This window comes from Notamacropus eugenii, chromosome 1, assembly GCF_028372415.1.
Source record: "Notamacropus eugenii isolate mMacEug1 chromosome 1, mMacEug1.pri_v2, whole genome shotgun sequence".
Taxonomy (NCBI): Eukaryota; Metazoa; Chordata; class Mammalia; order Diprotodontia; family Macropodidae; genus Notamacropus; species Notamacropus eugenii.
The window spans coordinates 267331656-267355331 of record NC_092872.1 but is presented as its reverse complement, the minus strand read 5'-3'; the positions used below and the strand labels follow the sequence as shown (position 1 = coordinate 267355331).

General features: G+C 37.7%; 1 protein-coding gene across 1 annotated transcript in view; it reads right to left on the bottom strand.

Annotated features, from left to right (window-relative positions):
• The window catches only part of RTKN2 (rhotekin 2), an 80024-nt gene that overhangs the window by 23811 nt on the left and 32537 nt on the right, over positions 1-23676 (bottom strand). The window contains exons 4-6 of the mRNA XM_072628854.1: positions 18280-18333; positions 16472-16589; positions 13220-13414 (exon numbers count right to left, since the gene is read on the bottom strand). Coding sequence (XP_072484955.1) covers positions 13220-13414; positions 16472-16589; positions 18280-18333 — 367 coding nt within the window. The remainder of the gene's footprint in view (positions 1-13219; positions 13415-16471; positions 16590-18279; positions 18334-23676) is intronic.

Here is a 23676-nt window from a genome sequence, read left to right as displayed (position 1 = left end):
CATATCCCCCACAGCAGCCTTTCTGGTGAGGAAGAGGTCTGGTTCTGACTGGCCATATAGCCCACACTTAAAAACCAGAAAGATATGTGGTAGAATCTCTGCTCCCCTGGCACAGCCTTTAAGAACTTATAGTCCCACCATGCCACAATGAGGCAAGGGCGGTCATCAAAGAGGAAGGAGCTAAAGTAAATCTTTTGCCAAAATAAAGAATTAAAAACAAATTAAATGTCCGTTAATTAGGAAATGGTGAAACAAAGGATGTGAGGGTATTGTAAGAAATGATGACTATGAAGAATTCAGAGAAATTTGAGAAGACTTAGATAACCTGATGCATTATAAAGTAAGCAGAATCAGGAAAACAACTTACACAATAATTGTATCAATGAAAATGAGTAAAAAAAACCATTACGAGAAAGAAATTGAACACTGCAATCACAGTGACCAAGCTTATCCCCAAGAAAGAGACATGAAATCTCAGGGAATGTACCTGTTTTCCCTTTGAAGAAGTAGGGAACCAGGGCTGTGGATTGCACAGAAAGCCACTCCCAAATAGGTAGGTTAGTTTTATTGAACTGCTTTTTTGTTCTTTCTTTTATTTTGTTCATTGTTAGAATGATGGTTCAATGGGTGGGGCCAGGGACTGCACCCAACAAATTATTTCAATGAAAAATCAGAGGACAATAAAACTTCTGAAATCTTTTAGAAATTTCAAGTTATGCCAGAACAACCCTTGCTATGTGATTTCTAATGTAGATATTCAGTCTTTATTTCTATTTCTTAACCTGAAAGTAGCACATGAAAAGGCACTTAGAGAAAACTCCCCAAAAGAGGAGGCAGACATTCATATAACATTGGTAGAGCTGTGTCTTTCTAGGAAATAATTTGGAATTTTGCAAGAAAAGCCATTAAAATGGTCATATTCTTTGACTTAGTGATCTTACTACTAAGTATATAGGAAAGGGGAGGAAAGAAGCAACTATTAAGTGCCTACTATGTGCCAGGCATTGTGCTAAGTGCTTTACAGATATTATCTAATCCCCCAAGGAGGTCAGACAAGAGAAAAGATCCCACATAAAGCAAAATTATTCACAGTAACACATTTATGGCAGATAAAAAAACTGGAAACTGAGTACCCATCAGCTGGCAAATGGAATAAACTGTAGCCTATGAATGATTATAGTAAAGATAAGGAATTCAGAGAAGCACAGCAAGACTTCCCGGAACTGATGTAGTTGGATATAAACAGAACCAGAGGAACATTCTATTCGGTGACTAAAATAATTTAAACAAAAGCACTAAGAGGCAGAAGAACTATCACTAATTATAATGACCAGTCTAGAGCCAAGGAGGAAACACACAGAATCATAGAACGACAGAATTTGAGACCTAGGAGCGATGGTGTATTGCTCTGACCTACAACAGCCACCTGGTTCAAGTTGTTCTGGAAAAAACTCTCCCACTCAGCAGCAATCTAACCTTTCCCACATCCCCAGGCAGCCCAATCCGCTTCAAATATTAGGACACTTTCCTAAATTAAGCCTAAATATGCCTTGTGGCTTTTTACCAGTTGTTCCTAGTGTGGCCCACTGGGGCTAAACAGAACTGGCTTATTCCTTCTTCCATATGACAGTCCCTCAGGTACTTGAAGACAACTATCACTTCTCTCCTGAGTCTACTTTTCTCAAAGCTAAACATTCACTGTCCCTTTAACCAATCCTCATGGTGTGAATGCAAGGCCCTTCCCCCTCCTAGTCGGCCTTCTTTGGACACTCAGCATCTTATCAACACACTTCATATGATTGGCTTAGAATTGAACACAATACTCCAGATGTGAGAGACTGAAGGAGGAAAGAACAGAGGCCCTCTTTCCTTCTCTTGATAGAGAGAGCCCAGGAACACATGTCACCATGATGACTCATAGACCCAGTGCTATTGAACCATGTACATCTCCTCCATCTTACATTTACAGTCAATTTCTTAATCCAAGTGTTAGACTTTACAATTTCCCCTGTTAACTTTCATCTTATTAAGTCTATTAGGATCCAAATTCTGTCATTCATTCCATTAACTATTACTCCTAGCTTTGTGCCCTTCAAATTTAATAAGAATGTTATCTATGCCTTTATATAATAGCACAAGGCCAAGCACAGGTCCTTGGAGTAAATCCCACTATAGATATCTTTCTAAGCTGCCACTGCAGTAGTAATGATTACTCTCTGGGTCTATCCATTCAACCAATTCCAAATCTATCTAACTACATAAACAATCAGCCCACATGTCTCCATCTTTTCCATGAGAACAATATGAAACACTTCAAACGCTTTGTTAAAAATCTACACTATCTACCCCTCATCTACTGGTTTGGTAACCCTAGAAGGAAAAAAAGAAAGGAAAAGCATGAAGCGAGTGAGGGAAGATGGGAAGGAGAAAGGGAAGGAAATGAAAGGGGAGAGGGAAGAAGAGGGGAGAAGAAGGGAGGGAAGGGAAGGGAAGGAGAGGGCAGAGGAGGGAAGGGAAGGAGAGGACAGGGGAGGGAAGGGAAGGGATTAGCCTCCCTTGTTTTGATCATATTGTGGTGGTTATTTTTAGGATTGCACTTCCTTTTTATAGAGGTTTATTAAGAAGGTCTTTAATAATATACTTTCCCAGGAATTTAAGTTAAGCTCACTGATCTCTAGTTTATATTTTCTATTCTCTTCCATTTTTTGAAAACTGAGACAATGTTTGTGCCTCCCCAGGCCTTCAGTACTTCTCCTGCTTTACTCCCATGATTTCTCAAATATCAGATAGCTGTTTGTTAATCACACCTCCCATCTCTTCCAATATCCAATCACGCACACCCAAATGGCCTCTTATTTCCTTTCTTATGGTGTGTACCAACTGCCGATGGGCCATTTTTAGTTATCATTTAGATAAATCATGTTCTGGTTCCTCTGCTTTGAACACAGCCCTCCAGCAAATATCTGGATAACTGAGGTTGCCCATCATTACTACATCATGCCAGTGAACCAACCTTGTCATCTGTTTCCTGAACTCGTCATGTTTTTTTTTCTTTTTAACCAGGTGATCTCTAATAACCCCTGATGACAAAATTGCTTCCACATGCTGTCCCCCATCAGTTGATATCCAGTCCAATGACCCCCATCATACCCTGTCTTTCTGGTTCCTAGAATTCCTGAAAAGACCTGCATAATCCACAGGGCTGCTGCTCCCCCTTTTACCTGTCCTGTTTCTTTCATGTAAGGAATACTAGTAGAGCTACACTCCTATCAAGGGTCTCTCTCATTCTCCCAAGCTGTCTGACACTCATTTCCTCTTGTTGCTTGCCAAGATATCAGAGGCCTCAGGTTTTATCTTGGAATCCTTTTCTGGACTGTTAACTCCTTTGACCTTTGGGGTCTCCAGCAGCTACTTTTCCTACACATCTTTCAATGGTCTCTAGACAGTGGTTTTCTCCTTCCTCCAGTGGTCCTTTCTATCTAAAAAGTCTTTTGATTATAATCACAAGACTTCAGCAAGTGTATCCTTTCAAGACTATGTCAGGTGCATTCCCTCCTCTTCCTAGCAGAGGGGAGGTGGGCCTATGGAAACAGAACAAGAATAAGTTTTACCTAAATGTGTTTCTTTGTTCAAGGGAAGATTCAGGGGGTGACAGTGGGGGTTCAAAGGAAAATGACTCATGTAAAAAATATTTTCAGAAAAGAATGAGGCAAAAAACATGAGGCACGTTTTTAGGAAAGAAAATATTTTTAATCTATGATACTATTTTTGCTTAAAGATAAGATTCTGGACATTTATAGGGACACTTTCACGTTTATAAAGCACTTCACTTTTTGATCTTCACATAAACCCTCTGGGCTGCATACCAGATATTATTATCCCCATTTTACAGATGAGGAACTTGAATCACACAGGCTATAAATGTCAGAGGCCATATTTAAACTTAGGACTCTCTTGAATCTAAGGCCAATACATTTTCCTCTCTTAACATCCATGTTGCTTCTCTTTGTTAATGACTCATAATAATTCAATCCCTTTCAGGAAGCTTCAATGCTTTTCATAGCAGTGAAGTATTTAATAAAAGTTCATCTCACTCTTCCTCTACACCTTATCATGGCCTGGAAGTGACCCAAAGTACTCCAAAGATACATCAAGTGAAGCTTTAAAGGGCAACCCCCCCAAAGGTGGAAAATGGCCACAGGTCCAGCCTAGCTGGGGTAGAAGAAGATACTCAGGTCAGGTTTGCCACCAGGGATATGGGAGGAAGGCACAATAATTCACGAAAACTACAAGAAAGGGCAATCTCAGTGGAGGCTGTGTCCACCCTGATGAATTCTAGTAAGCACCTCACTTTACACAATAGCTTCATATTCTTGATAAGTCCTCCATAAATTTGCTTTTCCAAATTTAATCTTCCTGTTAAAGGTACTAGGGGTACTTGCTGATTAAAGGAATCCTAAGGTGACTCATTTTGTAAAATGGTCATCTGTTTGTAAAAGCAAGGTATACCTAATACAATGAAGCAGTGATTTGTAGAAATCAAACCCAAGGGACATTACGAGGGCCCACAAAGGCCCCCAATTAGCAAGCAGTGAATTGAGGGGCTGAGAAACTAGCTACAAGTTGCATAAGACCAAACTCCTACATTTTGCCAATAAAATGGAAAAATGAATCCAATCAGGAAGCGTATTAAAAATTTACCCCTAAAAGTTCCGTGTCTTCTTTCAAATAAAACAATGCATGTTGATATTTCAAGTTACCTCATTGTTCAAACATGACTAATTATAACAATTCTGCCAAAAATAACAATGACCTCACTTTAAAAATATTCTTGTCAGTATTCTCCTTTCTTTCTAAAACATGACATTCATTCCTTTCCGCCAACCTCAACACTGAGTTTCCAAAAATTTAATCAGTGACTATTTTTCAAACCAAACAGGCTAATCAGCATGGCAATTTATTGTCCAGAAAATGTTGAGGAAAACAGAGGGGTACTTTAAAAGGCATGCTGGAGAAACCTTGCTGTGTTTCTAAGATTCACAGAATCCTACAACAGAGAACAAGGTGGGACCTTCAAGATCCTTTTGTCCTATGCTGTCATTCTTTAAATGGGAAACTGAGGAAGCCCAGGGAGTTCATGCATAAACTGCTAGCGAGTGGCCAAAGTGGGGTTGGACCCAGCTGGGCCTAATGACTATGAATCTACTAGCTTTTCTACAACTCATATTGTTTATGCCTAGTCTGATTATTAAAAGATGGATCACAAATTCTCATTTTTAAGGAGCTCTGTCTCAGCTGTTTATTTCACACCTTCGATTCTGGTAATAGCATGAGCGGTCAAGTAGAATAAATCATGGACCTTCTAGGACATTGTTTTCACACTTTAGATACCCACATAAACCACTTCTAATGTCAGCAATGTTCCTGCTGTACTACAAGAAATCACTGTAAGGCTGGCGTTCTCATTAGTGAAGGAGGAGCAAGACAGAATTGTAGGATTTGAAAAACTTATGATTTTAGGAATGAAAAAGATATTAGATCATCTACTTCAACCCTCTTATTTTACAGAGGAAAAAAATTACATTTAGAGACATTTTGATTTATACATTAACAGAAAGTACTAAAGGAAACCTGGATGTTTTAGAGATGAGGTGACTGAGGCCCACAAAAGTAAGTTTCCCAAGGACACTCACCCCGTTGGTGACCATGCCAACACCAGCATTAGAATTCCAGGTTTCCAGTCTTTCCAGAAACTACATTGCCTCCTTTCCAACTGCTCATGAATGGATCTGGACACACTTCTCCTTTCAGGCTGGTTGGTTAATGCCATGGCTTTGCAACACCTACTCTAAATTTCCAATATGTGGATTTTGCTATAATGTTCCTTCTAGAGATCACTGCTCAGACACTACCAATTCTACTCTTCCTGAATTATGGCCCTAGCTGTCTCAGTGTTTGGGTTTATCTGGGAAGAAAGGGACTTTTTCCTTTGACACCTCTCTTCCTGCTCTATATAAATAAAACCATCATCACTAAAAAGCCAAGAAACAAGGTTGTATGCACTTTCTTGAGTTGCAATAGGGCTAAGCAGCACAAAGAGCCTCCCATTCAGTCAAGTGGATGGTTTGCAAAGTCTCTATGTCAACAAAATGGCTCTCCACCAATGGCCTAAGTGGATCTACCAGAGAAGAGATAATCACTTCTGCTAAGAAAACAGAAGGTGATTCAGAATGATAATAGCATTTTTGTGATGCAGAGCTGGAGACAGATCCCAGACAGGTAATTCCATTGGAATTGACAGCTCCTGGGTGAAGGCAACTCCCCTTAGCAATGCCTGCTGGCATCTTCTCTGACTGTAATACTTTTAGTCTTTGAGACTTGTCTACACTACTGAGAAGTTAAGTGACTCTTCCAGGGTCACACACCCTGTATGTATCAGAGGCACAAAGATCACTCTCATAGGTTTCCAGTCTGACTGACGAGAAGAAGCAATTCCTGCCAAGAATAACATATGCTTGACCTTGGCCATCAAATTATTTAATTCAAGACATATTAGTCAATGATGCAACACTTAAAAATCCCTTTCAAAACTCTCAAAAGTGTATGGGAATGCAAGACCCCTACTCAAATTGACTACTCAGAGGCGCCTCGAAGTGTTAACAGAAAGCTCCTTTGTTGGATTCTGGTGAGAAGCAGGGCAATCCCTTCACCAGGTAGTCCGGAGCAGGGAAGCCGCCTTACAGAGGCAGAATGGTAGTTTATATAGACCCTGACGGGGAAGAATCCCCCTCCCACCACCGACCATTATTCTCATTGGCTGAGAAGCAAGGTCTTACATTCTAGGTGTGAAATCTAATCAATCCCCTTTTTGGACTCCAGTTCAAATTTCCCGCTTCCCAACCGTTACAAAGCCCATGAGAATACGCGTCATTATATGCAAATTAGGCATTGAAAATATATGCAAATGAAGCATTGAAGACTCATGCAAATTGGGCATTGAAAACTTATGCAAATCAGACGGACCTGTGTGAGGACAGCAGACTGCTTGCGCACATGCAAATTAGGTATTGAGGAGTTTAGTGAGTTCTATCCAATCATTGATCCTAATGCACTACATAACCTTATATGGAAATCACCTGACTGGAGGATTGGAAGCCTGGGCCTAAGGTCTCTTTTACTCCACATTCCTGAGAAGTCTTCACTAAATCTGTTCCCTTTCAAAAGTATACATTGCTTCTATTATCTGGTCACCTTTTGGCACAAAATGGATATGAATTAAGATACAGATTCTCCACTTCTAAACCTGTGCTCATACTCTAAAAGTTTCCAAAGAACCCTGGGGACCAAGATGGCAGAGTACAGGCAACAATCCAGGTGTGCTCTCCCAACATTCCCCTCCAAAAAACTTTAAAATATCTCCTCAAATACAGTTTTGGAGCAACAAAGCCAACAGGAGGTCAAAGTGAGATATTGTTCTAGCCCAAGGTGGGGCAGCAGGAGAGGGCTGTCACACTGAATTACAAGGTCAGAGCGCAGCTGTAGCAGCAACAACAACAGGGAGTGGTGACCTTAGAGATGCAGCAGCAGCTTTGACAGCTCTCTGATCACACAGTAAGTGAGTTGGACAATGGGGCAGAAAGAGATTACAGGCAACCTTTAGTGGCAGCAGGTACAGCTCTATTGCCCATATGTAGTTCTGCGTCCCAGTTCCAGAGTAGAAAGGAGTACTCTTGGTCAGTCACAAAGGAGCAGGAGCCCTAGTTGCAGTTCCAAAAGCCAAGGAGAACACTCACTTACAGGTGCACTAGAGCAGAGGACCTAGCTACAGGTCCAGGGCCATGTGATGCACTGATACTTGTGGCTGCAGGGGAACAGGGGCCCTTTCTGGGTAAAGATCAGAGCACAGAGCAAGAGAGCAGTGATGATACCTCTCCCAGGATGACATCACCTTGGAAGCACTAAAAACTTGAAGACTCCCAAAACTAGTTCTGAAAACAGCAGCATAAAAAAGGCAGAAGCTGGGAACAGTGCCTCCCCACCTACAGGTGGCAAAGCCCAACTTTATTTTAAAGTTCAAAGTCAAGAAACAGGCTGGTGAAATGGGCAAACAACAACAATGAAAAAGAATTGAACCATAAAAAGCTTCTATGGGAAAAGGGAAGACCAAAACTCAGAAGAAAGATAATAATGTGAAAGCAGTTACAAGCAAAGCCTTAAAGAAAAATGCTAATTGGACACATGCCCAACAAGAATTACTAAAAGAGTTAAAGAAAAAAGTGGTAGAGGCAAAATAGGGGAAAGAAATCAGTGATGCAAGAAATTATGAAACAAGAATTAACAGCATGACAAAAAAGGCACAAAAATACTGAAGAAAGTAACACCTTAAAAACAATTAGCATAATGGTAAAAGAGGTATAAAAATTTACTGAAGCAAGGAACTCCCTAAGACACACAATTGACCAAATGGAAAGAAATACAAAAGCTCACTGAAAAAGATAATTCCTTAGAATTGGGCAAATGGAAGCTAATGAATCCATAAGACATCAAGATACAATAAAGTGAAAAGAATAAAAAGATAAGATAGGAAAAAATGTGAAATATCTCATCAGAAAAACAACTGACCTGGAAAAATTCTAAAGGAGAGATAATTTAAGAATTATTGGTCTACCTGAAAGCCATGATCAAAAAAAAGACTCTAGACATCATATTTCAAAGTTATAAAAGAAAACTGCCTTGATATTTTAGATCCAGAGGATAAAACAGAAATTGATCACTGATCACCTCCTGAAAGATATCCCAAAATGAAAACCACCAGGAATATTATAGCCAAATTCCAGAGTTCCCAAGTCCAGGAAAAATACTGCAAGCATTCAGAAAGAAGCAATTCAAGTATCATAAAGCCATAGTCAGAAACATACAAGATTTACCAGCTTCCACTTTAAAGGAGTAGAGGGCTTGGAATATAGTATTCTGGAGGATAAAGGAGCTCAGATTACAACCAAGAATAAGCTAACCTGCAAAACTGACTATATAATTCTTCAGGGGAAAAAAATAATTAATGCAATTACATCCCTGATGAAAAGACCAGAGATGAATAGAAAATTTGATTTTCAAATACAAGACTAAAGAGAAACACATAAAAACATAAACAGAAAAGAGAAAACAAAACTTAATATTTAACAATATTTAACTTAAACTTAATATTTAACAAATACTAATTTAACTGTTAATATTTACAATATTTATTGATATATTGAGGACATCTAAGCATTCCTCATGAAAAGCCCCGAGCTGAATAGAACTGACACTCAAACTGAAGAATTGAGGTAAACATAAAATAGTAATCTGTTCCTATATGGGAAGATGGCACATCTCCTAACTCCTAACAACTTCATTGTGAGGGCAATTAGAAGGAGTCTACGTAGAGAGAAGGCATGAGTGTGAGTCTATTACATTGGGATGACCTCTAAAAAAAAGTACAGGAGAGAGACAGAGAGAGAAAGAGAGAGAGAGAGAGAGAGAGAGAGAGAGAGAGAGAGAGAGAGAGAGAGAGACAGACACACACACACACACACACACACACACACACACACACACACACACACACACACACAGAGAGACAGAGATGCACCAGAAAAAATGTAAAGGGAGAGACAGAATGGGAAAAATTTTCTCACATAAAACAGGCCTGCAAGGAAGAGGTTTTGTGGGAGAGAGACTGGATGAGGGAGTTTAGGGAAGGGGGTGGTAGGGATCAGAATTCAACAATATGTTATTTACAAGAAATACATTTGATACACACAGAATTAAAATAAAGGGCTAAAGCAGAATCTATTTTACTTTGGCTGAAGTAAATAAGGCAGGGATAGTAATCCTGATCTCAGACAACGCAAAAGCAAAAAGAAACCTAATTAAAAGAGATAATAAAGGAAAACATCTCGCTAAAAGGTACCATGGACAATGAAGCAATATAAAAAAATTTTACAAGTTTCTCTTTATCTGATAAAGGTTTCATTTCTTAAATAGGGAACTGAGTCATATAAAAATAAGAACCATTCCTCAATTGATAAATAGTCAAAAGATATGAACAGGCAGTTTTCAGACAAAAAAATCAAAACTATCTATAGTTACCTAAAAAATGTTCTAAATCACTATTGATTAAAGAAAAGCAAATTCAAACAATTCTGAGATGCTATCTCACACCTATCAGAAATGACAAAGGCTGGAGGGGATGAGGAAAAATAGGTACATTAATGAACTGCTGGTAGAATAGTGAACTGGTCCAACAATTTTGTAGAACACTCTGGAACTATGCCCAAAGGGCATACCCTTTGATCCAGCAATTACAATACTAGGTCTATAACCCAAAAAGATGAAAGAAAAAGGAAAAGGACCTATATAACAGCTCTGTTGGTGAGGTTGTGATTTGGCACCACCATTTTGGAGAACAACTGAGTGGATACTCACCAACTGTGGAATGGCTGAACAAGCTGTGGCCAATGATTGTGATGGGGTATGATTGTGCTATATGGGGGGGGGGGGGAGGATTCAGAAAAGCATATGAAGACATATATGAACTCATGCAAAGAGAAGTGAGAGTGTGCAGTAAGAGTAACGGTGTGATAATGATCCACTGTAACAAACTTGGCTACTCTGATCAATGCAATACTCTAGGACAACTCCAAAGGACTAATGGTGAAAAAATGCTACCCACCTCCAGAGAGGTGAACTCTGAAGTATCATTTTCTTGCCTTTTTCGGTGATATGACTAATATGGAAATGTTCTGCATGACTTGACATGTATAATTGATGTCATATTGTTTGACTTCTCAGTGGTAAGGGAGGGGTAGGAAGGAGAGAGAACTCAAAATTTAAAAAGAATGTATAAACAAACAAAAAGGGTTTTATTTTTTAATAAAGAACGATGAGAAGTCAACGCAGCTCCACCATGACCTAGCCATGTGTGCCCTTGGGCACGTCTCCTCACTTCTATGGGCCAATTTCATCATCTGTAAAATGCCTGCTGGATTAGATGATCCCTGAGGTCCTTCTCAGCTCTGCCATTATATGAGTCTATCATCCTATCTGAAAACACTAAGACATTTAAAGTCTATGAAGTTTAATGAAAATGAAATTGACATTTCCCTTCTGAGAATACACTCCAGGAATAGGAGGATGATCATATTTTTTTAAATGATCTCCTTATTTTTTTCCCTGTATTTTGCATTGACAGTTTATATTAATAAAAGTTATTAAGACTTCTAAGCCTGAAGACCATTTAATGAATGAGTGAAGTGGTTCATACAAAATGCAGAAGCTGAGATGGTAGGAACTCACTCAACAGGTAGTTAAAATGGATTTACCAAAGAACTTTGTAAAGTGTCTATATCAATGGACTAGGCATCTAGCTCTCAGTGGCATAAAAATCTACAAAAATCTTTCTCTTCCAGGTGATATAAACTGTAAAATCATGTAAAGGTGTTTTTGTTTTTAACAGACTTACTACAATGTGTACAAACTCCCTGTCCCCTTCAGAGTGGTCATCTAGGAACTTCGACATTTCTAGACAAGGAGGTTTCTCCCAATGCTTTGGGTACCCCTCTTTTAGTGAGAAGCAGGAGAACCTCATACACAGTAACAGCAATAACGTACCGATGATCAGCTGTGAATGATACAATGATCCAAGAATGCTGAAGCATTTTTCGAGGGAAAATGCTATCTACCTCCAGAGAAAGAACTGATGGCATTCAACTGCAGATTGAAGTGCACTCTTTCCTTTTTTTATTCTTGGTTTTTTTGGTCTGCATTTTCTTTTGGAACATGGTTAATATGGAAATGATTTGCATGACTGCACATGTATAATCTATATCAAATTGCTTGCCTTCTCAAGGAGGGGGAGGGGAAGGGAAGGAGGCAAAAAGTTGTGGAACTCAACATTTTTTAAAAAAAGAATGTTAAAATTTTATGTTTACATGTAATTTGAGAAAAAATTTTGAAACCCCAGAAGGATTAAAAAAAACTCACTAGAAAAAATTCTTTGATTAAATAAAAAAAGAAAAAAAAGATTTGCTTTGAGAATCAGAAAACATTTCCTACTGATAGAGAGGCAGTGTGGTGGAGTAGAAAGAACCCTAAATGTGGAGTCGGAGAACCTGGGCTAAAACTGTGGTCTAAGAGGTGAGTCAGTCAACCTCTCTGAGCAACAGTTTTTTCATTTGGTTGATTTAGAGCTGAAAAGGACCTGAAAGGCCATCCAATCCAATTCCTCATTTTATAGATGAAGAAATAAGTATAGAGAGTTGAAGCGATTGTCTCTGGGTTATACAGCTACCAAGTGTGTGAGCTGGGATCTGAACCCAGGTCTTCCCAACTCTAAGTCTGGTATCCTATTCATTATATACATGGCCTTGTATGGCCTGCCACATTCCTGAGTGCTACAATAGAATATAGCTAAAGTCAATATAAGGTTTTCTAAGTCAATATGCAGAGATCTTTAATAAGCAGCCATTGTTTCTCCTTGAGTTTGGCATCCCTGCACTCCATCATGCTGAGTCAACTCCCCTCTAAGACAGTCAAGTGCCCAAGACATTAAATCTGGGATCAAGGTTATTTTCTTTGCAGCAATTAATTTTAGAGAAAACTCATTAAATATTTTCAGGACTTATAATGCCTTTAATATATAGTGAAACTATTGACTTATGCCAAAGTGCCATTGACATTAAACCCATCAAACTTTGGTCAATGATTTGCCAAAGAATTATAGACCTGGTGGCTACCATTTGCTGGCTAACAACGGAACATTTTCTTTAGTGACAGCCTGTTAAGTTGGCTAACAGCATACCTTATAATAAGGAGAAAACATAATGTACTTACTGTCTACTAGAAGCAGCAGGGTCCCCAACTATTAAGAAAGATAGCATGCAAACACTTCAACACACAGATAACCCTTATGAGAAATGCAGACACTAAGATTCCCTAGTCATCATGTCTTTAGGGAAATAGGCAGCCTCTAAACTTCCTGCCTTCAAAGGACGTTATCATTGGGAGTACCCTAGTTGATTAATTATTGGGACAACAGCAGTTTCCTTTCTATATTTGGGTTTTTCTCCCCATTTAAAATAGACAGAGGCAAAAAAAAAAAAAAAGTGATATTATGTGACATAAATACATACTTATATTCATATATACTGAAATAGTTATATTTAATCAAACAACTCACAGTTTTGCTGGGTTGAAGGGCCTGTCAGTTTCAAGGTCGTCTTGAACCATACAAATGATTTTTTTCCCTGTAGCTTTACTGAAAGATGTTCTCAGTCTCCTGGCAAGTGTTTTTGGTGCATTTGCTAGAGATGACTCGTCAGCACAGCAACTAAAGACCTGTACCTTTACCTGAAAGTCTGGCCCCGCTTCATTACTAAAAACAAACACATGCATAACTTTAGTGGTTTTAGTCAGTTTAAAAAAAAATGGAAATGGAGAAGTGACATAAAAGGCTATTGATAAGAGCCAAGAAATGTCTCATTGATGTTTTTTTAACAGATACCCTAAATCAACATTTGAAATCGGCTTATGTTAACATATGCTAATGAGTCTGATTCTCAAAGTCCTTTTTATTAGTACCTTAACAACATGAGTTATTGAAATTTTGGGAGTTTTCAAGGAATACATTACACAGTGAGTATCTTAGCTCAGAATAGATGCTCAAAAAAAGGAAATGGTTTGCATAATTGGTTTTTCCCATATTATTTCTCTTTGTCATTTCTATCACGGAAATACTTTTAACGTATTTACATTAAATGCCTCATTTCCTGAAGTGACTTTACTGCAGCAAAACACTGTCTTTTGCTGAATGATCTTGTGTCAGTATCCCCCTCACAAGGGCTGATTTGCAGGTTTTCCCCAAAGCCTGCGACGTTGGCAAGACACTCCATTCTCAGCCCAGTCTGGCCCTGGCCCCTGGCTACAATTCATATTTCATGATTTGGTTTAATTTGGGGTGCTCACAGGGTAGGTACAGACATATTAGAGGATGATATCATAAACCACAGAAATATGTAGAGGCCAGTTTGGCCCACTCCAGATAGCCTTTTCCGTGACACCAGTCCCTTTACAACAGAAAAGTATAGTGTTTATAACCAACAAGAAAATGTACTTAGGACCTAAATAAGTGGATCATCAGTAGCAGATGCTGCCTGCAGATGGAAAAATGAAAAGCCTTAGAGACTTTAAAAATGCAGCTTTAGCCTTTTAAGATTTAAATGAACAATCTATAGTTTGGATAAACCCAAGAAATAACTTCCAGATAGCTCTGTCGTTTATTATTTGGCAACTTTTAAACATACAGTATTCCTAGTAATGACTAACAAATGTCAATATTTAGAGGAAAAACAGAGATTCATAAATACTGAATTCTTATTAAAAGAAACAATTATCATAACAAAAAGCACATTCTAAAAAAGCATTTTAAACATTTGTCAGGGTTTATTTTTTAAACAATTTAAAATATTTACCAGGGTGATATTTAGTTGTAAAGTACACTTTGTTTTTTCAAAATAACTTTTAATTTGCTTCTTTTCCTACAAAAGATTCTGAGTTTTCAGAGCAAAAAAAAAAAAAAAAATGGTTAGTGGCTATTTTACCACCCCAGCAAAACACAAGGAACCTCAGGATAATTTTGGACTTAAAAGGAGATAAGAAATATCTGTTAATGGAGGTGAAAATAATTTCAGGTAACCTGAAAGAAGATACTTGCACCTCAACTTCCAGGCTATTTTTAGGAGTATTTTTCAAGGCCTGATCTGTCCAGGTAATGCTTCCAGTATTCACAGATACGGCCTGGGTTACACCCATTTTTGCTACTGATTGGCAATAACATGAGCTTTCTGTGTTTTGAATTCTTTGCGTGTAAAATATAATACTCGAAGAGAATTAAAGCCCTATAACTTATCATTACAACACCTGACCCTAAGACCACACACGTTGGGCCATCGTCATCTTAAATGCAGCAAAATCGTGTGCAATGTATAGAGCTCAAGCAAAACCTGGGTGTCCATCTTGTCTCCTTCACTATCTCTGTGATCACAGGGGAACACCTAATCTGTAAAGTGCCTATAGAAGCTACCTAATCAGACAAGATGGTGCCTATCACTCTAGAGGAACGTGAGCTATTGTCATTCTCTGGCTCCACAGAGAGTAGAGGAGGGCTAGCAGTCCAAGAGCACAAGGCCCAGTTGTAATAGTGTTTTGACATTCTAGGAATACACAGGAATCACATAACGATGGAGACCAAGAGGATCTAAAAGGGGTTGGAAAAGCCTTCTTTTAGTCAACAATGATTTCCTATCTGGTTCTGCATTCTGACAATAATAAACCTGTGAACAACCCTGAGCATCACCACAGCTCTTTTTTATTCTTTTGCAGTATCAGAAAAAAAAAGTATCAACAGACAAGGAGAAGTCACTAGATCTCAAGGGGCTGTTGTCCCCATATTTCAGCATCGCTGTGGAGGCAAGTTTACCTAATAATAATAAGAGCCTCCTTGTTTGGCATTCAAGATCCATCTGCTTTAGACCAAATGTGACTCTGAGGGTTCTTACCCTGAATTCTTAAGATAAGCTATTAAAAAAATCTGATATAAAATATTTGATATTTTGGCATATCTTATATCTAATGATATATGATATGGTTTCTTTTGAAATCTTGCATGTTTTATTTTAGGCATTTCAAAATATTATTCAGGGAAGGGCTCCATAAATTTCACCAGACTGGGTCCATGCAAGGATGTATTGGTAAATGTTTAATAACCAACTTTGAGAGATGTGGGGAGCAGGAAATGTACATGACACAAGTTTAATCTGCATTAGTACTTTTTTCTCCATCACTTTTCTATGTTTAAGTAATCAACAAAATAACAAATCAAGTTGTGATTTGCAGAATTTGTCCATTTCTGAAGTATAAATGCTCAAACTGAAACTATAACAATTGGTTCCCACAAGCTGGTTTGAGCTGGCTCCGGCACACACTTGAGTGAGTCCATGCATGACACAGTAAAGTTAAGAGATCCTGCTCTAATAGCAAATATTATTTTGTGAAGTTCTAAAGAAGTTATAATTTAATTATGGAAATAGGTCTAGAAACTGAACCCTTATTAATTTTATAAAGACTGATCTAATTCAATAAACCTTTAAATACTCCCTGTTAAACATATATTATTTCCACATAAAGGATTTTATATTCAAATTTTTAGAAATTGTTTTAAATAAAATGTACAAGTAGTCTCTCTGCAGTCATGTTATTTTCAAATTCACTTCTCAGCATGTGTTCTACATGAAAAGTATTTAAGCAGTAGAAATAAAATGTCTTACTGCCTCCCAAATAATTCAAAACCTGAATTCTTAAGTCATGTGCTATTATGCCTTTTTTAATAAGAAATTGGCCTGTCTTTAGTCTTTGGAAGATGAAAAATACTCACAATATAGTTACATTTTCAAAACATATGTCAGTGATTGTTTTATTGACAATCACCATGTCGGTGTCAAAAATTTCAGGTCCCATCTTGAACAAACAAAAAACAGCATAGCGCTGTGATCCTAAAAAAAACCAGAACAATCATTTTAGCAAATGAAGCTAAATCACAATAATAAACTTGTCCTTTAAGTATGATAATTTTAAAAATGCAAGTAGAAATCGAAAGCATTATCCCCAAAAGTTCTTATTTTCATATATAACACAATACAGGTGGCCCCCAATTTATGTAAAGGGTGTGTGCTAATGTCTGTATGTTTGAAACTTAAAGCACATTTCCCCCCAGAATCAATGTTATACATGGCAGGTAGACTGGAGGAGTACTAAGGTTGAGTCTTTGACAGGGACTCATTGAGAATTCAAAGATTCAGCCCATCCATGACAGTTATTTCATAGCATGTTCTCTATGGAAGAAAGGAAAGAGGTGGAGTAGAAGGTTGGTGATGCTTCAAGGGGTAGATGTAGATGTAGAAGGTAAGATGTAGAAGGTAAGAATGAGAAGCAACACTGACAGGACCTGGTCAGCTTCTAGAGCTAAGGGAGAAGAAGTAGGGAGAGGAGAGAAAGGCCAAAGACAGAAGTCAATAGGAGAGAAGCTCCTCTGGCCAAGGGAACATCTGTGTAAAGGATGAACACTTTAAGCATGAGGGGGCATATGTAATCTAATTTGAACACTGCCTGTTCACATTTTGTCCCGCAGCTCCACCAACATACAACAATGTCTCACCTTTCTGGAACTTAACTAGTCCACAACTTCATCTAACTGGAACACAGCTGAAAACCAGTCCAAAAAACAAGAGATCGCTAAGCTGCCAAGACTGATGTTACAAAGTCCATGAACCAATAAAATGCTCATGTATTTTAATCCCAAGAGAGTCACTCTGCTAGCGTTCTTCTCACTTCAGACCTGTTTATGCTGATTTGGACATAATTTCAACAAGCTGAGTTATCTGGTTTCTAAACACACATAGAGGAGATTCAATGTGGCAAATAAGAAGGGGGAGTTTTTGCTGTAATCACCGGAAAGATGATCTTCCACTTTGACACATGCTCCCTTCTGAAGGTGCCTATAATTCCTTAAAGGGAATACTAGAAAACGAACCAAAATTTAGACATTCCATGCAAAATTAAGGATGCTTAATGTGATCCAGTTATTAAAGAAATATCAATCAGTCAAAAGATACGCTACTATAATATAGCAGAAAAAGTGAACTAGATAAAAGATCTTTGGGGTTTTCTCTTCCTGGCCTTTCTGAACTCACTGACAACAAAGGTGAGTGATGTGTTGGATAACAGCTGGGAGAGATTTGGGGTTATCTCCGTGACCTTGGAGAGCACATGAATTTGTAAAAACCATCCAAGATGCCGTGAAATGCTGAAAATCAGAGACTAAGCATCAGATTCTTTCCCTACCCTGCGCTACATATTCTGAAATACTGGAGTGAGTTATAAATAAGTAAAGAGGCAGCAAAGCATTTCTAGCTTCCACTCCAATTATAAATAGCAACTTTCTTCCTCTCATGACTTCTTTCCTATTTACTTTAACCGTAACTATAGCTTTGCACATTTTTTCCCATGAACAAAAAAAACATGCTAGATATGCATAATCCTAATTGGTGGGAAGTTACAAATACTGTTAAATAATTCAGCAAAATTCTTTCAATTAATCAAAAGATCTCTGCATCTCATTGTAGAAAGAGACTGATTTTCAATAATCCCACGTTTGATTTAAACTAAGAAAAATTTTACACATACCTTCCTTATGGCTGAAATGATCAGAGTCTTTCCACATTAATGGTATTCGAATATCTAGAGGGGAAAAAAAGAAATGACTATGTGTAATAATTTTCTTCCAGACTTCATACTTTGAAGTAATCTTAGCCTGTGAATTACATAATGGATACTGACTACTAATGCCAGAAGAAAGTTTATTATTTAAATGTCCCAGTATGAGCCACCATTTGGCTTTTTTAAAAAAGTGTTAAGTTAGAAATTTTAAATCTTATAGACCTTTAATATTAATGAAAGATTACTAAAAATAATGTAACATCTCTTACTCAGGAAAGAACTATAATAAATTTACAATGTAACATTTTCATTTTGTGGTATTCTGTACTCTTTAAGTAGATCAGCTATGGGAAACCTATTCATTGAATTTGTTTTGTGTAGGAATTAATAACAAATGTAATGGAACGTGAAGGGCAGCAATATATGATTTCATAGACTCAAAGAATGCTAGAGCTAGAAGAAATCTTTTTTTTTTTTTTAAATATACAAGGAAACTGAGGAACAGAGAGATTAAGTGACTTGAGTACCCAGGACTGTTCTTCCACGCTTTTGTTCTAGTACTCCTGATACTCATTGCACTTTGTTCTATGATTTTAGAGTTCGTAGCTAAAAGGGTCCCTGAAGGTCATTAAATTCAAGCCCTTCATTTTATAGAAGAGGAAGCTGAGATCCACAGAGGCTGTGTGCCTTGCACAAGGTCACATTTACAGTAACAGTGCTTCTGACTCCCAGTCTAGGAGTGGCTTTGGACTGTCGCTCTTCAGGCTGCATCTACTTCTATCCCATGGCTCTCAACAATACACAAAATATTGATGAGAGGTACCATGGGCAAATTAATGTGGCCAAAATGACGGAAAATGGCCAAAGCCATTCATGAGCAAGTGAAATGAGTGGCCTTTAAAAAAAAAAAGGGAGAGAATCCTAGGCTGGGTATCAGCCCACACCTGAACAGAAGTGATTTCTTTAAATTCCAAATATAGGGTTTTTATAATACTCCTTCCAGAGACCCTAAAACTAGGACGGGGTGGGAAACCTGTGCCCTCAAAGCCACATGTGGCCCTCTGGGTTCTCAAGTGCAGCCCGTAGACTGAATCCAAACTTCACAGAACAAATCCCCTTAAATGAAAGGATTTGTTCCATAAACCTTGGACCCAAGTCAAAAGGCCGCACCTGAGGACCTAGAAGGCCACATATGACCTCAAGGCTGCAGGTTCCCCATCCCTGAACTAGGAAATCCAAAACTGTTTTTGTTTTATTTATTTGGACAGCCCTTTAAATTTTTCATGTTGCTTTGGAAGAGGTGAACTTGCTTCACAGGGCCTACCAATAATTCTCTCTTGGCATCTCTGTAAAAATGATCACATAGCGTAGAGAAGCATATGTGGCTACTGAGAGTATGAAATGGTGCATGGGCCCCAACATATAGGAGGATACAACATCATCCAACTGTGTCTATAGATGGAGCCAGGTGAAGGGTGAGTTTCAGCTTGAAATACCTAGAGATTTTTGCCTAAATTATCTAGATAATTGCTTCAACCTTCTACTTCAATTTTATTTCCTGAGAAACTGCCTAAAGCAGGTCTTTAATCCCTCCTTAAAACTTTTTTTCCCTCTATCATCACTTACCAAGTTTACACATGAAATTTTCACACCTATTAATTATGTCAGTTTTAATTAGTTACAAATCTGTATGGATTTAAGCTGGATACATTTATGAAGGGCCTTCCTTTTAGACCCCCTGAGACCTTGACTGTTCAATTAGAACTTTATCAGTCTGTCATCACCATCCCCTCCCTATGTTGGCTCCATTTCTATTCTCTGATCTCAACTTCGCATTGGACTTGATATCTAAAAATCAAAACTAGGAAAACAGGTAAACTGAACTAATTATTCACACTAGGAATGGATTTTTCAGTTTTGTGAAAAGATTCCAGTGAAGAGTGCTCTAAATTGTAAGCTCCTTTGGCTCACATAAGCCATGATTCAATTTGTACAAGTGTGATTTACAGACCTTTAGGAAACACATTTATTGCCATAAAGCAAGGCACATCTGTTGAATGTCATCAATCTCTGGGAATATCTAATGGCTTTGGGGAAAAAAAACCCAACAACACTCTTCCTATCCAATAGGGAGAGGGCAGCCTTGCCAATTCTTATTGTCTGAAGAGAAAACAGAAGCCACAACAAGAGATCAAGTGGACAGTGAGATAGAATAATTTGGCATTTGACTTAAATTAGAAGGATGAATGCTTCAATTATCCATTTTACTTTGTTAATGGAGAGCTGATCTGTAACTAGCAGAACAGGAATAGGAATTAGAGGCTTCCTGCACAACAATATCTGAAAAAAGAAATTATGAAACCTTATAACACAATAGTCACTTGATAATTTAAAATTCACAACATGCCCTATCCAATGTCAAAAAGTGATTAGGTGAGGGTGAAAAAGACAATCTATTACCTAAGGCCTTCAGTACGCGAATTGGGAATTAAACTTTGGATAAAAAGGATCATGTATCAAGGGATAACATGCTTCTACATTTCACCTATTTGAATTCTTGGGAAAAAAATTGTTTTTATTAACAAGGAAGTAAAAAAAAAATCTGTTTCTCAAAAGCCAAGAGAGCTGTCTTTAAAGGAAAATTGAGGTCCAAAGCAAAGTCTTTCATGGGGGCCTTACTACAATGATACTCAATTCCTATTTGATTGTTCATTAGCTATAGTTATTTCAGAATGGCATTAATTCCACTAAGTCGCTCAAGACCCAATTGGTAATTTATTACCCTTGTACACTGAAGGGTATCTTTTGGATAAAAGAATTAGCTCACATGACAATAAAGGTACAAGATCTTTTTGAAAATCCCCTTTCAAAGAAATATGCAAGGTTTTTGAGTAAATATTTATTGAATTCTTATTTCTGAGGCAGCACGATAGGTGCTACATAGAATATAAAAAAAAAACCAAAAACCAGTTCCTTTCCCAAGAAACTTACTCTCTATTAGGGATATAAAGTATGCATTCAAAGAATAAAAATAAGAAATCTCTGCTAAAAGTTACAAGAGCAATATGAAAAGGAAACATCACTTAAACTCAGAAAACAGAGATCATTTTATCCTGGAATGATCAGGGAACTGAACTTGAGGAATAGGTTATAATTCATCAACTAATGCAAATTTAATAGACATAGATTTTTTAAAAATGGAAGCAAACTCAAATAACAGAACAAACACAATATAATGACAAGTCCTTCTAAGGGGAATGACAAGAAGGCAATATAATTGCCTTAAGACATTAAGACAATGTAATCAAAGTTAAAAGTGCTTTAGCTACCAAGGAAGCAATCCAAGGAAGGGATAGTACACCTATTCGGGGTGCTTGAGAAGATCTCATTAGAGATGAGAAGGAAGATGAAATGATCATGTATTAGCACATTGAAAACCTCATAGGTAAATGCAGAAATATTCAATGCATCTTTTACCAACCAAAATGTAATAAAAATTATATTCAATAAAGGGCCTTTGAAGCAAAAATCAAGAATTAGAAATTAAATAAATCAATCACTGTTGGTGAAGCTGTGAATTGGTCCAGCCATTTTGGAAAGCATTTTGGAACTGTGTTGAAGAATTATTAAAGTTTGGATGTCCTTTTGACCCAGTGATACAACTACTAGATCTGTTACCACCATCCTCCTCCCAAGAGATAAAAATTGAGGAAAAAGAGCCATATGCACAAAAATGTTTACAGCAGTTCTTTTTGTGGTGACAAAGAAATGGAAGCTAAAGGAGTACCTCATCAATTGGTCAATAAATTAGCAAGTTATGATATATGAATGTGATGAAATACTATTGTGCTATAAGAAATTAAGGGGATGATTTCAGAAAAACCTTGAAAGACTTGTATGAACTTATACAAAGCAAAATGAATAGAACAATTCATATAATAAAAACAATACAGAAGAATTCTAATCAACACAATGATCAATGATAATCTCAAAAGTCTACTGATGAAATTATGATATCCATCCTCAAATAAAGAGGTGCAGATTGGAGCATAGTTCTCAATGGATGTGGGAGGCAAGTTGGGAGAGAAAAATTCAAAACTGGAAATAAAATTGAATTTAAAAAATTTTTTTTAAAAGAAATAAGATCCAAGTATTCAATTCCTATGTTAATTCTACTTTTCTACCAATGAAAATAGTCTTTGTACTGGGATGGAGAGAACACACAAAAATGCTTACAAGAGACTCAAAAGGCAAAAGATGACAATGCTAAGGGGGTACCTACCTAAATGACTTGGACGAGTTCCAGTCACTTAGTCCACTTTCTTATTATCCATGAACACTGAAACAGCTTAAGAGATGTGATTACTGAATAGCTAGTGGTGACCTCTGAGGAACAAGTGTGGGTGCAAGAGATGCCACTAGCCAAGAAATGGGTAGATGTGCTTCAATGAAAAAAGAAAAGAAAGTAGATACTTCAAACTATAGTCGGTGAACTTGACATTAATTTCTGGTTAAAAATACAATTCTAGAACAGATAAGAGATGATTCATCAACATTTAACAAAGGAGGAGGTAATCACTAAAAGCCAACCAGAATTCATTTAAAACAAATCTCTCTAGCCAGTCAACCCAGAGATAGGCCATGGATATAGTTTACATTTTATTTTATTTTATTTTTTTTAATAATTAAATTTATTTATTTAACTTTTAACATTCATTTTCACAAAATTTTGGGTTACAAATTTTCTCCCCTTTTCTCCCCTCCCCCCCCAAACACCAAGCATTCTAATTGCCCCTGTGACCAATCTACTCTCTCTTCTATCATCCCTCTCTGCCCTTGTCTCTGTCTTCTCTTTTGTCCTGTAGGGCCAGATAGCTTTCTATACCCCTTTACCTGTATTTCTTATTTCCTAGTGGTAAGAACATTACAGTTGATCCTAACACTTTGAGTTCCAACTTCTTTAGCTCCCTCCCTCTCCACCCCTTCCCTTTGGAAGGCAAGCAATTCAATATAGGCCAAATCTGTGTAGTTTTGCAAATGACTTCCATAATAGTTGTGTTGTATAGGACTAACTATATTTCCCTCCATCTTATCCTGTCCCCCATTACTTCTATTCTCTTTTGATCCTATCCCTCCCCAAGAGTGTTGACTTCAAATTGCTCCCTCCTCCCATTGCCCTCCCTTCCATCACCCCCCCCACCCTGCTTGTCCCCTTGTCCCCCACTTTCCTGTATTGTGAGATAGGTTTTCCTACCAAAATGAGTGTGCATTTTATTCTTTCCTTTAGTGGAATGTGATGAGAGTAGACTTCATGTTTTTCTCTCACCTCCCCTCTTTATCCCTCCACTAATGAGTCTTTTGGTT